General features: G+C 48.6%; 1 protein-coding gene across 4 annotated transcripts in view; it reads right to left on the reverse strand.

The window, feature by feature from the left end:
• Window positions 1–3,145: 3,145 nt before the first annotated feature.
• Window positions 3,146–14,759, reverse strand: part of UBN2 (ubinuclein 2) — a 645,107-nt gene continuing 633,493 nt past the window's right edge. For all 4 annotated transcript variants that reach the window (XM_085601178.1, XM_085601176.1, XM_085601177.1 and 1 more), the window contains one exon: window positions 3,146–4,046. In XM_085601178.1, coding sequence (XP_085457304.1) covers window positions 3,997–4,046 — 50 coding nt within the window. In that variant the 3' untranslated portion in view covers window positions 3,146–3,996. The remainder of the gene's footprint in view (window positions 4,047–14,759) is intronic.

Consider the following 14,759-nt stretch of genomic DNA (forward strand, 5'->3'; position numbering starts at 1 on the left):
CTCCTCCAACTGCCCCTAAAAACTTCAGCTTCAACTGTATTCATTCACGTGGCCAGTAGGTCTTTTATAAACTACCTCCATACCCCAAACATGTGAACTACATAGAAAATGATAAGTAGTTCGACAGCTTACTCGCCACTGCTCGATCTCTATAGACCACCCATTTCCTTTAATTTGACCTACCCATCTCTCTTGCTCTTCTACTTAGCCAGGGGAATTATTTGTTAGCTATATTGCTCATTGTAGGAAGCTGGCTTTTTATGTAGTATTCCAAAACAAGTTATACTACATAGAAAGTCACGATGACCCCTATTGACTTACAGGGCTTAAATTAATAATCACAAATGCGCTCTTTTGTGGTACTGTGGACGAGCAGTTTAGGCTTATCAGAGGGCAGTGTTAATACATTTGTTGAACACAGAGTCAATAAATGAGACACTCAAGAATAAACTCGAGACCAATTTAGAAAAACAACAAGTATTAGTATATTTATTTTAAAACACCAAGACCTTCGTTAAAGTAAGCACTTTTCAGTTTTTGCAGTTCACTCAAATGCGTTTAACGCAGTAATGATTTCCTATGGAGAAGAAGGCATATACTGCATTCGGATATTTGCAAACGGTTCTCAGGGGTCCCCTTAAGGACTTAAGGTGCTAAGGGGCCCAGCAGCCAAAGCACCTCCAGCAGTTCCAAGTTTATCTGCCCAGGACTGTCCGGGTGCAGAGGTGCTGGATGGGTAGGTAGCCTTGCGCTCTACACCATAGGGAAAGGGAGGGCACCAAAAAACAGGCTGAAAAGGGGGACTTGGGGACAAGTCCGGAAGCTCCCAATGGGGGACTAGGTTCGTGGGGTTCCTGGGAGCAGGGAAGCACCGTTGGTTGTCAGGACCCGGGCCGGGGAGCTCCGGTGCAGTGGGTTTTGGTCGGCAGGTGTCTGTATCTCAAACGTATCTCGATTGGACTTGCAAAGGGAGGTAAATCAGAACAGCTGGGCCACTCTTGGTGCTGGACTCTTCGATGCAGACGTCCACATGGGCTGCTCAGTCTCTGTGGCGTTGGAGTGCGCATTAGACTAACAAGCTCTGGTTACTGCATGGGGTCTGGCACCGAGGGTATTGGTGAAGGGAGGCTTCGATTGGTCCTGGCATCTTCTCCCTTGGGGAGACGGATCTGACCTCTGGGAGCACGGTGATCTCTTCCTGGGTGGCTGCTGTATCTGTGGAACCAGTGAACAGCATAACAGTGAACTGGACGCAGCAGTCAGTGCCTGCTGGCAAGTGGCTCATCCACTTTAAGGAAGATGCTTGCTGGAGGCACTCTGAGCTCCTTCTTACCTTCTGATGGTGTCCACAAGCTTCGCCAGGCTTATTTATTCCAGCATTTTGCCCGACTTCGGTTGTTCCCTGGTCTTAAGCCTGAATCTCAAGCATTTCTTTGCTCCATAGGATGTACTTGCTTGTCCACCCACTATGGGTCTAATATTTGTAAGCCTACTCCCTATGTAGCTATTTTCTTCGTTTCTTGGTCATGTCTCCCACACCCTTCTCCTCACTCCCACTGTCAAGAGTTTTGACTAGTTCACTATCCAGTATGATAGGCCTTCCCACAGAAGATACCGTTTTTTTTATCAGGAGAAGCCTGGGAAAACTAGGCAGTGGTACTTTTGCATTGGTCTACAAATTACAGAATTTTCCATTACAGAAATATGAGTAAATTCTGTTTTTTGAACCAAAGTTTGATGTTGTCAGGGCCCTGGTGGTAGCATCCACATCATCCAGGACACCTCTGGATTTCTAGCTATCTGAAATGTCTTGGGTTGGAAGGTTTCTCTAGTGGCCGACTAAACCCAAGCTTGAATATCAATCTACCCAGATCCAGGAAAGAAAATCTATACCAACTCAACTTCAAGCTTCTTTCTTGTGCTTTCCATGGTAGGGTTTGAGGGCTTTTAATGGTAGAATTTTAATGAGGAGAATTGTGAGAACACAATATGGTGCTCGTACAGTAAACTTTAGCTTCCTGGGATTTCATACCTGTTCCAACAGACTGCAAGTACGTATAAAGCACACAAAAGGAAAAGGTTACCAGTTTTCTTAGGCTAAAGAATTAATTCAACAATGTTTCGCTCCTTGGTGGGGCACAGACCTTCAACTCCCTCCTCCCTATTTCCAATGTGAGAATGAGCAAGACAATTTGGATTTAATCCAAGTGGTGTGTCTTTGTTCCAATAAGGACCAGATGATCATGTACTTTCATCCGCCTGCACATTCTTCTGCAACGTGTGCAGTCTTTTGGATTTCTCTCAGGAAGATGAACAATTATGAGCAATATCTAATGCAATATCTCTCCGCGCCTACTTCCAAAGGAGGCACACTTTGCAAAAACAAGGTATTTTTCAATGAAAAAAACAGCCTTTTCTGTCGCAAAGTAGAACACACGCTTTTGGCCTTAAAACATTTAAAAAAAATCAAAAGTTTAAAAATTAAGTTAATCAGAAGTTTTGAGAGGTGTTCCAGAGGGGAAAACAAAAGCGTGGCTCCGTGCTCCAGGATCCTGTTGCAAGCAGCTGCAATTTTTTTTTTTTTTTAAAGTGTCGTTTTTTCAGCCTCTGTAGGCTGCAGCGTATCTAGTAACAATGCCCTTCTCTACTCTAATTTTCCTTAGAAAATGTTTGTGTCTGAAATGATCTTTTAAAAAATAAAAAAATGCTTCTTTTTGAAAGAATACAAAAGAAGACTGGCCAATTTAGTTAACAAAAGGTTGTCAAAATTGCTTCATTTATTGATAAAAAAAACCCGTTTTCTAGAGGATAAGAAAATTAGCTACATATTTTAAAAGGTGGTCTGGGGTCACACACATGGGTACTTAAGATTACCAATCAAGCCCCCCCCCCCCCCCCCAAAAGGAGACATTTCCAGCATTTTGTGATGCACAATTGTGTTGCTTGGTAATATCATGAACCTATAAGAAACTGAAAGAAGCAGATGATGAGCAACCTTTGCATAGTCTTCAAAGCTCAGAACCACATGCTTGCCACTCAGATCACTTGATATGTATACATTTCAATATCAATTGCTTGAACTTCTATTTTTCTGACTGTAATGATTTAATCAAAATGGACAATAAACACGAAAGATGCCAAGCGATATCTTTAATATAGATATTTTTATTTAGCATAGAAACTGCATTCTAACCTAAGGAATAGCTAAATAAGCAATTCCATATTATATATACAAAGATACATACATATTTACAGATATATAAATGTATAACTCCTTTCATTGGAAGCTAGTACTATTTCTCTGTGGAAAGCGCGGTTCCTCTTACGCCTCTGAATAGAGCAGGTTTTCATACAGTATTCAGATCCTGTAGCATGCAGCAGAGGCCAAAACAACCATATTGTCTAAGAAAGTAATGGGAGCTCTGCCACTAAGAAGCCATTAGCCAACAAATCACTCATCATACCCTCTTCCGCTGTCCCGGGAAGCTGTAGCACCATTCTGGTCTCTTGTAGCACTGAAGGACACCAGCTACTGAAGATTCAGCAGTAGACAGCAAATGCTCAGAATCTCAAAATATCCAGCATCAGAGAACTGGATGTTTAGGACATGATCAATTCTCGCTTGGTGTTTTAAGATATTTCCTCAGTCTGGATGGGAGGGACCTCCCATTATGAACATTCTACAGAGGGCTACTCTCCCAACACCTGAAAACCCTGCTCTCCTTCAAGCCAATCTGCATCCGAGTCATGCATTCATCACTGGTGCCCTGCACAACCTGCTAATGAGAGTGCTTCCACCTGGTGGGTAGTTGGTAACTGTGCATGGGACTGGCCATTCCTCTTCCTTTGAACAAGTATTCTTCCCAGTATCCACAGTGCTTGGGATCAGAGTTTGTAAACATTGACAGCAACCATGTGCAGCACAAGCATGTTACAGCTGGGCAAGTTCCAATGGCCAGCCAATCATCTCAGTTATCTTTCCTAATTAAGTTGAAGTCACTGTGGTTTCCGCTGTAATTTATTGTCTCCTTTATTTTGTCCTCCATCTGGAAACAAGAGGGGAAGGGGGAGATTAGACCAAGAAAATGTAAAAACTTAATGCTGACCAGAGACTCTGTCTAAGTTATACATTAAATTGTAATGCACCCAAAGAGGAAACATCAAGTCTAAACAGTTTGCAAGGACCACAAAGTAAGAGAATCAGTCCAATTATACATTGGCACATGAAATCCTATCCTGGGCAGAATCAACCATTGTGTCCAAATGGCAGTCTAACCCATACTCATTTCCAAAATGTAAAATGTAGACCTTTATGTAGCAAAAATGAATACAGAGTTGCCCCTTTCTTCAAACTCAGACACAGGCAAGTAAGTGTCAATGAAGAAATTGTTTACAACTCTTTATCCTCTTACAATTTTCATATTTTATTAACACTTTTTTCATGCAATATTAATTACACCTACACACAAAAACGCTCAGCACAGTGTTCTGATTCCTTTCTCTTTGTACCATGCACCCCAATACAGTGATAATACAATTGTATTGAACAGTTCCTTGTTTCCAATAGAAGAGTTAAGTATATTAAGGTTATGTTAAACACTACTCCATTTGGCATTTAATGGTATGGTCTATCTTACGTGTGGTTTAACGGTATGTCCATTGCTTTCAATGTAGAGCAGTTAAGTGGGGTTTCTCCTTCCAGGGGAAACCTTGTCTGTAGACAATCAAGCATTTAGACCTTTAACCTCTACAAAGGAGCACAACGGAGAAAGTTGATTACTGTACAGTGCTTTCCACTGATTAACTTTTATTTGAGGTGTGAAACTAAAAAAAAAAGGATTTATGCAGCCAAGGTATTTCAACCCATCAACCTAGCAGATTCATAACAAAGGAGACAAAACCTGTAAGGAAGTAGATGCCGACTGAGAACTAAAGGGTCTCAAAAGTGCAAGTCTCCTGGTAAGTTCCCTACATCAACTTTCGTAGAACCAACTGAAAGAGAAACTAGTGGATGGTTTCGATAAATTCCGACAATTATTGTTCTTACACTCCCCAAAACCACACTGTTGGGGGAAACTCACACAGACAAACAGAACCCATGAGGCCAGTAGCAAACAAAATCTACTTGTGAAATTCCACACCTAGAAAAGTCGAAGTGCTCTTGGGCAATCAAATTTGGAAGGGATCTGCACCAGCCCTTGGCTTCCTCTCCCTAATTTAACTGAAGGCTATGATTGAAATGCAAAGTAGAGTGCAAAGAACTAGCACATCATATGTTACATAAATGTATCCAACCCCACACACCTCCACACTAGCTTATTTGATATTTGGCAGTGGTAATGTCAATCTGTGTAAAATTTAAATAAAGAATCTCCCAGTTTCAAGAGTTGTACAGTGGGATTGCTCTTCTTCAGACCAGAGGGTTATCATTACACTGTTCCAAGTGACTCCACTGCCCCCATTCTGTGTCTATCTGCACTTTATTGTTGGGAAGTACTAAATATTTTGCTTCTGGTACAATGTTTAAAACTTGTCCTGTTTGCAATAATGATGGACAGTCTTCAGTGTGCTGGGAACTTTCAACTAGCCAAATACAACGGTAGACTACCACAGCAATTGCCTGTGGGCACCTATAATTTATACAGCTCTCATGGGAATACATTACACACTGTACACACTGGCACAATTAGCACTTTCACTCTTTCTTTCCCGGATATAAAAGGAAATTAGAATATTGCAGACAGAGGACCCCACAGGCAGGAAAGAATGATTTTATACGTAATTCTAGTTCATCTTCAAGGGAATTTCTACTTTGGAGTTCCAAAGGAAATGTAGCTACAGGGATCAATGGTGGAGGTGGTGGGAGGTGGAAGAGCAGGAGGCATAGGTAGCAGATGGCAAAAAGACGAATGAACCGGAGATGATGGGTCTGGCATCACCAGCGGAGAAATAGGCCTAATTGGTGGATCTGGAATACTCAGTCTGATTTTGAAGGAAGTCTCTGCACTTTCATTCATTTAAGCCAATCCACAGTTTTCTGTACAGAAACAGTGAATAGAATTTAAACATCAAATGATGTTGCAACACAAACATTTAGGAGCAGAACCTCTGCTCTATACCGAAGTCCTCAAAGTCGATCAGCAAAGCGTCTGCCTCTTCTTTTCCTGTCTCCTCTTGGATCTCCCTCTGTGGGAGTTCTTCGATATTGGCAGAATACTGGCAAGGGAATGCACTCTCCTCGCTACCGAGACCTTCCAGCGCTACCAGAGAGGAATCCCTGAGGTCTTTGCTTTTCTTCTTGCCCATGAAGGAGAATCTTCTCATGCTCCTTTAAAGTTGGTCTGAAGGAAGCCCTTGCTTGCATCTGCCTGGGATGCGAGAATCCAAAACACAGAGAAAACACAAGTCATGGGGGGAGGGGAGGGGGGGGGGGGGTCTGTCTAAGCTATCTAACCACCACCAGCAGGACAACTTGAAAAAATAGATTGTATTTCCTCAAAGGAAAAATATTTGCTGTCAGGTAAATCAAGAAAAATACTCTAAGCCCTCAAGAACAATGAATGAAGTCAGATTGAATAAGGATTGGAAATTTTTCCAAGAGAAAAAAAGCCTGTAAAGGCAGAGCTCAGTGGTCCAGAATTAAGTCACCAGCAGAGGGGAAAAAAGAACTGAGCCAACTGCCACATACGCAGCATAATGGAATACTGGCGGGCTTGGCATCCTTAAATGCGCAGTGTCACTTTTCAGCTTAACATAGGTGCAGCCTATTTGGTTGGTTGTTCACAATTCTTTTCCTGTCATTTAACTTACAAAAAAGGTTTGTGTAAGAGGTTTCTTTAAATGTCACAAAATGTTCTAGGGGCATCGGTTTTTAAAGCAAACTAATGGAATTGGACAAGCGAGCCTACAATACAGACTACTGAATTATTTCTTGTGTTACATAAAAATTCCGGGCCTTCTTGAAGTAAGGCGAAGATTTAACACAAAAATGTATACTTTGAAAAAAGTGCTCAGGAATCCTCCATGTGGGTGGGACTATTCATTGCTTATGATTATTCATGGAGCTCAACTGAAGGAGAACTCATGAGTTCTATGACCCTTACTGCGTAGGAGGCAGCAAAAGTGCAAAGCTTGAATAATATCTCGGTCATTTCGCAGGCATCAAAATCCCTAAACATGCTTTGGAGAAGAGGTACACTGTACTCTAAAGATATGAACGCTTGTACACGGAGAACATAAAGGAACTCTGCATAAAACACATCTAACATGAACTATCCAACGAGAAAGATTATACTGCTCATTGAAAGTGGGGAGAGCCACAACGAAGGAAGATCCACATTCCCTCACACCTCCTCAAAACAATCCTCTATGCAGAGATTATACGGCCAAGAAAGGGGCTTTTTTATGCATAGCAAGAGTAGGATAACTGTTAAGGTTATGTTTGAACATATTAAAATCTCACTACTTTCTAAATAAAATCAATCATTGTAGCCCAGAAACCCTGATATGTCAGGGCAAGTTGCTTGCCTAATGCCAAGTCACTTAATACTTTCTTGCAATCCACACTTCACCTTAGCTTCTACCCAATGAATAAGTGACTTACCTTTGGCAATGCCTTATCTGGTTGAGACTAGATCTAGCTGCAGATTCCTTACCTTAGAAATTCCCGCAAGTATCAGGCCGGATCAGGAATATTCTTTGTAAGCATTACCCCTGCACGCCAGTAGGCAGTGTTAATCTGCTCCGCGTGCATCATGGTCCATGCTGGAAGTGACACCCGCAGCACCTATAGAGGCACCACCCAGGCATGCTGGCATCAGTTTCTTTTCACAACTTTCCACACCAGAAGCGGGGAGCCATTAAGAACACTGACCACCGGAATGGAAAACTAGGGCACTAAAAGGGATCAGCCCTGTCCCAGGAAATCTTTTTGCGGGGAGGATGGGTGGGTCAGTAAGGAATCTGAAGCTAGATAAAGTCTCTACCAGATAAGGTGTTATCAAAGGAAAGTAACTTGTTCATCAGATAGAGACTTATAGCAGCAGATTCTGTATCTTAGAATAGAAACCCAAGCAATAACTCCCCAGAGGTGGTTATGCGAAACAATTTCACACCAAAAAGTCCTGCAAGACCAAATGGGCAAAGTGCCCATCCAAAGAGACCCAACTGTCCAGGCAGTAGTATAGTGAACGTGTGCAGAGAGGCACAAGTTGCTGCCTGGCAGATGCCCAGGGTTGAAACTCTGTGGGCTAATGCAGTGGTCACAGCTTTAGCTTTTTGGAATGTGGTTGCTTCTTGACCAGTGCGTAGCAGTTTTTAATGCAGAGCACAGCCTATCTTGAGATGGTCCGCTTCTGTACAGGCCGACTTTTCTTCATACCAACATTCCCCACGAACAGTTGGCCGTGTGCGATCAAGGTAGAAAGACAATGCTCATTTTGGATTTCAGCCAGTGAAGTCGCTCCTTGTCAGGATAGATTTAGAGGTAAGGCTGCTTGGATGACAAGGCCTGCAGCGCACTCACTCTTTGCGCAGATGCAATAGCCACAAGGAAAGCTGTTTTAATCGTAAGAAGTCTGAAAGGATAATTATGGAGAGGCTCAAAAGGAGCACACATCAAGAATGTTAAGATCAGATTAAGGTCCCACTGAGGCATGATAAATGGTGAAGGAGGGAAAAGATGAACAAGACCTTTCAGAAACCTATGTACAATTGGGGATTTGAAAAAGTAGTGTTAATCAGGCAAATGCAAAAGTATAGAAAGACAGCCCTTAGGCGAGCCCAGAGAAGAGCCCTGCTGGGAAGGGAAAGAATAAATAAGTAGATCTTCAGAAAGGGAATTAATGCTTTTTTCTGCACACCGTGCAACACTTTTTTTTCCAGGGGCAGGAGTACACTGTCTTGATGGAGAGATGAGGTTGAAGACTTCGGGAGGAAGGTTGAAAGTTGTCAACTGCAGCATCTCAACCACACATGAAGGCAGAGTGGACAGGTTTGGCTGGAGGACCCTCCCCTGCTGCTGCGACAGAAGGACCTCCTGAATGGCCAGCCTGATCGGAGGATCGATGGCTATGCTCAGTAGCTCGGGATACCAGACTCTCTGTACCCGGTCTGGAGCCACAAGGATGACTTGGGAACAGTTGTCCTTGATCTTCTTAAGAAATCTGGGCCGCATTGGTATGAGTCGAAAGGCATACAAGAGGCCTGTACTCTACTCAAGATGAAACGAGTCTTCGAGCGAGAGCTGCCTTGGAAACTCCAGCATGCGAAGTTGCTGATATTGCGTGTTCTCAGCGGAGGCAAACCGATCTAACAAAGGCTCACCCTACTGTTGAAAGAGACCTTGCGCCACCTCTGGGTGGGGTGTCATTTGTGATCAGTTAGGCATCGACAGCTGAGTTTGTCTGCTCTGGTGTTCGGAGAGCTCGCTAGGTGTTGGAACCACCAGCGATATGCCCTGACGTTCCAGCTGTGTCCAGAGAGGCAGGGCATTTGACAAAGGGTCCACGACCCCCACCCCGTCCTGTTTGTTGCAGTAGAACAAGTTACTTACCTTCGGTAACGATGTATCTGTAAGAAACATTAGTTAGTTAGATTCCTCACCTTAGAATATCCCCAGGCGTCAGACTGGATCCGGAAGATTTTTCGTCAGCAATACCCCTTGCGTGTCGCTAGCCGTCGTCTGCGGCTCCGCGTCCGTCGTCGGCGTCGTGCGCCGGAATGACGTTGGAGTACTTAGACGCCGCCCTCGCGCGCTGACGTCAGTTCTTGTACATAGCTTTCCGCGCCAGGAACGCAGAGCCATGCAAAAGACCGACACTGGTGCCAAAAATAAAATCTAGGGGCCTGAAAAGGATAACCTTAACCCTAGATGTCAGTTCGCAGAACGGGGAGGATGGGTGGGTCGTGTGAGGAATCTAACTAACTAATGTTTCTTACAGATACATCGTTACCGAAGGTAAGTAACTTGTTCATCTGAAAGAAACACGTTAGTTAGATTCCTCACCTTAGAATAGATACCCAAGCAATACCATCCCCGGTGGTGGGTCTGTGAACCAAGATCACACCAGAAAGTCCTGGAGGACAGAACGGCCAAAGAAGCCATCCCTCCGGACTTGGCTGTCAAGGCAATAATGCCTGGCAAACGTGTGTAGCGAAGCCCACGTTGCCGCCCGACAGATGTCCTGCAAAGGGACACCCCGTCCCAAAGCAGTAGTAGCCGCCGTGGCCAGAGTAGAATGGGCGCGCAGCCCAACAGGAGGGTCCTTTTTTGCCAAGGAATAACAAATTTTGATGCACAAAACGACCCAACGAGAGATGGTCCGTTTGTGCACAGCTTTCCCCTTCTTAGCACCCACGTATCCAACGAAAAGTTGGTCGTCCACCCGGAACTGCTTCGTGCGGTCCAGATAAAAGGAAAGCACACGTTTTGGGTCCAGACGGTGGAGCCTCTCTTCCTCTTTGGAAGGATGCGGAGGCGGAAAGAAGGTGGGCAAGGTGACAGACTGCCCAAGATGAAAGGGGCTCACCACTTTCGGAAGAAAGGAGGGACGAGGCCGGAGGACAACCTTGTCCGGATGAACAGAGAGAAAAGGAGGCTTTGATGATAAAGCCTGGAGCTCACTCACCTGTCTAGCCGAGGTGATGGCTACCAGAAAAGCAGTCTTAAGCGTCAGCAGATGAAGAGGACAATTATGAAGAGGCTCAAAGGGAGCGCACATTAGAAATGTGAGAACAAGATTCAAGTCCCACTGAGGCATTACAAAAGGGACAGGAGGGAACGTGTGAGTAATGCCTTTTAGAAAGCGTGTAACGACAGGGGACTTGAAAAGAGAAGGCTGATCAGGAAGCCGCAAGAAGGCAGAGATGGCAGCAAGATAACCTTTCAAGGTGCCCAGGGCAGAACCCTGCCGGGCCAAAGAAAGAAGAAAGAGGAGGACCTCAGAAAGAGGGGCGGAAAGGGGATCCACAGCCTTTGCTGTGCACCATGTCACAAATTTGTTCCACCGGCAGGCGTATACCGTCTTTGTGGAGGGACGCCTGGCTGCCAGAATGATATCACAGACTTCAGGAGGCAAGTCAAATGGCATCAACTGCCGCCGCTCAATCTCCACGCATGGAGGTGGAGGCTGGATAGGTTCGGGTGGAGGACCGTCCCCTGCTGCTGCGACAGAAGATCCTCCCGAAGGGGCAGACGTATCGGAGGATCAGTCAACATACTGAGTAGCTCGGGATACCAGTACCTTCGTGCCCAATCCAGAGCCACCAAGATGACTTGGGCCCGGTCGCGCCTGATCTTCTTCAGCACTCTGGGCAGAAGTGGTATAGGCGAAAAGGCGTACAACAGACCGCAACTCCACTCGCGACGAAAAGCGTCTCCGAGCGAGTGCCACCTTGGAAATTCCAATGCGCAGAACTGCTGACATTGCGCGTTCTCTTCGGTGGCGAATAGATCTAACCAAGGCTCTCCCCACTGCTGAAAGAGACCTTGCGCCACTTCGGAGTTCAGATGCCATTCGTGATCCATCATGCACCGGCGGCTGAGTTAGTCTGCTCTGGCGTTCAGAGAGCCCGCCAGATGTTGAACCACTAGGGTGACGCCCTGGTGTTCCAGCCACGTCCAGAGGCGCAGAGCCTCCTGACAAAGGGTCCACGACCCCACCCCGCCCTGTTTGTTGCAATACCACATGGCGGTGGTGTTGTCCGTGAACACCCGCACGACACTTCCCCTGACAGAGGGAAGGAAAGCTTTCAGTGCAAGCCGGATCGCTCTCAACTCCAACAGGTTGATGTGGAGGCGAGACTCCGCCGGAGACCAGAGGCCTCTGATCTCCGCCTCTCCCATATGGCCACCCCATCCCAGGAGGGACGCATCCGTCACTACGACATGCTCCGGTTGGGGAAGGGAGAAGCTCTTGCCCGTGACCCAATCGCGGTCCGTGAGCCACCACTGCAACTGCTGTGCAGTGCCCTCCGAGATCAAGACATGGTTGGACAGGTTGCCGTGATGCTGGGCCCACTGAAACTTCAGGTCCCACTGCAGAGCCCGCATGCGCCGCCTGGCGTGATGCACTAGTAGGATGCAGGAGGCCATCAGCCCCAGAAGCCGCAACACTAGCCTGACCGAAACCCAGGATAGAGGCCGAAAGATGGGAATCAGGGCCTGAATATCCCAGACCCGCTGTTCCGGCGGATAGACCCGGAACTGCGCCGAATCGAGAACCGCTCCGATGAAGAGGAGCTTCTGAGAGGGACTCAGGTGTGACTTCGGCACGTTGATGGAAAACCCCAGCAAATGCAGGAGATCCGCCGTAGTCTGGAGGTGGGAGACGACTGCCTGGGGCGAGCCCGCCTTCAACAACCAGTTCTCGAGATGGGGGAAGACTGGAATCCCTGATCTGCGCAGATGAGCTGCGACCACCGCCATCACTTTCGTGAACACCCGAGGGGTGCTGGTAAGGCCGAAGGGGAGCACGGTAAACTGAAAGTGCTCTTGACCCACCGTGAACCGCAGGTAACGCCGGTGGGCCGGCAGGACGGGGATGTGGAAATATGCGTCCTGCAAGTCCAACGCTACCATCCAGTCTCCAGGGTCTAGGGCAGCTAGAACCTGAGCCAAAGTTAACATCTTGAACCTCTCCTTCCGGAGGAAGGCATTGACGTTCCGGAGGTCCAAGATAGGGCGTAGGCCCCCTTTGCCCTTCTTGGGAACCAGAAAGTAGTGGGAATAACAATCACGACCTACTTCTGGGCTCGGAACGCGCTCGAAGGCCCCCTTGGCCAAGAGGGCCGAAACTTCCTCGTGGAGAAGATTCAAATGATCCCCCGAGATACGGTGGTGCTGCGGTGGCATGGCTGGAGGGGTCGTCTCAAAGGGGAGGGAGTAGCCCCTTCGGACGATTTGCAGCACCCACCTGTCCGATGTGATGGACCGCCAGTGGAGCAGGTGATGGCGAACTCTGCCACCCACTGGCGTGGAATGGGCCTGAAAGCTCGGACTAGGAAGGCTTTGAGGCGGATGCTGCCGGGGTGGATGTGGGCTGACCGCGTCGTCCTCCAGAACCGCCTCGGCGGAAACAACGTCCGCGCGCAGGTTGGTTCTGCGGCTGGTGGCTAGGCGGACATGAGGAGGCACCCCTTCCTTGGCCACGAAAGGCGGAAGTTTGCGACCGCGGGGCAGAGAGGCCCAAGGACTTGGCCGTAGCCCGGGAGTCCTTACAGCGATTCAGCGCACTGTCCGCTTTCTCACCAAAAAGGCGAGTGCCATCAAAGGGCATGTCCATGAGAGTGCTCTGGACATCGCCCGAAAAGGACGTGGACCGCAGCCAGGCGTGACGTCTAAGCGCCACCGTGGTAGAAATCGCCCTACCCAGCGAGTCCGTAGTGTCAAGCCCACATCTGATAGCATGTCGTGCTGCATCCCTCCCATCGGCCAGAGCCTGGGTAAGTCGTGTCTGGACCTCCTCCGGACACAGGGGCAGCACGTCCTCCACCGTATCCCACAGAGAGTGGGAATAACGGTCCAAAAGACAGGCGGTGTTCAAGGACCGCAGGCCCAAACTAAGGGAGGAGAACAGCTTTTTGCCAAACTGTTCCAGTCTCTTGGAATCCCGGTCCGGCGGAGCGGTCGGGAAGGAGGATTGGGAGGTAGAAGCCTGGATAACCAGGCTCTCGGGGGTAGGGTGTTGGGACAGAAAACTGGGGTCGCCCGGAGCAGGGCGGTGGCGCCTGGCGACGTTCCTGTCCACAGGAGGGACTGTGGAGGGCTTGGACCAGGTGCCCTGCAGAACGTCAATGAGGGCCTCATTGAATTGCAGCAGAGGCTCAGTGGAGCTTGCTGCAGACTGAAGCACCTCAGTGAGGACGTTCGTTCTCACAGCCACGGCAGGTAGCTCGAGCCCAAGGGCTGCGGCCGCCTTGCGCAGCACCACAGAGAAAGCAGCACCCTCCTCCGAAGCCACAGTCGGAGGAGAGATGAATCCAGTGTCTAGAGAGGTATCCAGACCACTGGCCTCCCCCAGTTCATCTGCCCAGTCCTGTGACAGTTGAGCCTGAACGGCCATAGGATCCTCGGACCCCTCCCAATCGCCCCCGTCATCCGATTCCTGGTAAACAGGAGGAAGGATCGGAGCCGGACGATAGACATAATGTGTCTCCAGCGGCGCCGAACGCGGCGTCCATCGACGCCGTAACGGCGCCGGGTCCGGAGCGGGCTGAACTGGGGCACGACGCCGAGCGGAGCCGGCGTCGGAGGTGGAACCGGTGTCGACGCCGGCGGAGGAGGCGTGACGAGGTCAACCGGCGTCGGCGGGGACTCTGGGACGGGTCCCTCGGGCACTTGCGGCGTCGAGGCCGGAGCCGGCGGCATGCAAGGTTGCCCAGTCGGGTCCGCGGGGCCCGAAGGCGCGCCAGCGGGCGTCGACGGCGGAGCCAGGTTCCTCATGGCCGAGAGGAAGGCACTGACTTCCGCCAGCGTCGCGTCAGTCCCAGGGACCGGCGGGTATGCGGACTTGCGCGGCGCCTGTGGCTCCGCTGGAGCCGCGGGGGTGGAACCACCCTGACCCTCGGCCGAGTCGCGCGACCGGCGAGGGGAGTCCGAAGAGCGGTGTCGCCTCTTGGACTTCTTGGAGTGCTTCGACTTACCCGAAGACTTGGAGCCAGACGATCGATGATGACATCGGCTGCGGCTCCGCGACCGATCCTTGGACCTCCTCCTGGACCGGGATCGAGAGGAGCCGAGTGGCGAAGCTCGAGAAGCT

This window comes from Triturus cristatus, chromosome 4_2 (assembly GCF_964204655.1).
Source record: "Triturus cristatus chromosome 4_2, aTriCri1.1, whole genome shotgun sequence".
Classification (NCBI taxonomy): Eukaryota; Metazoa; Chordata; class Amphibia; order Caudata; family Salamandridae; genus Triturus; species Triturus cristatus.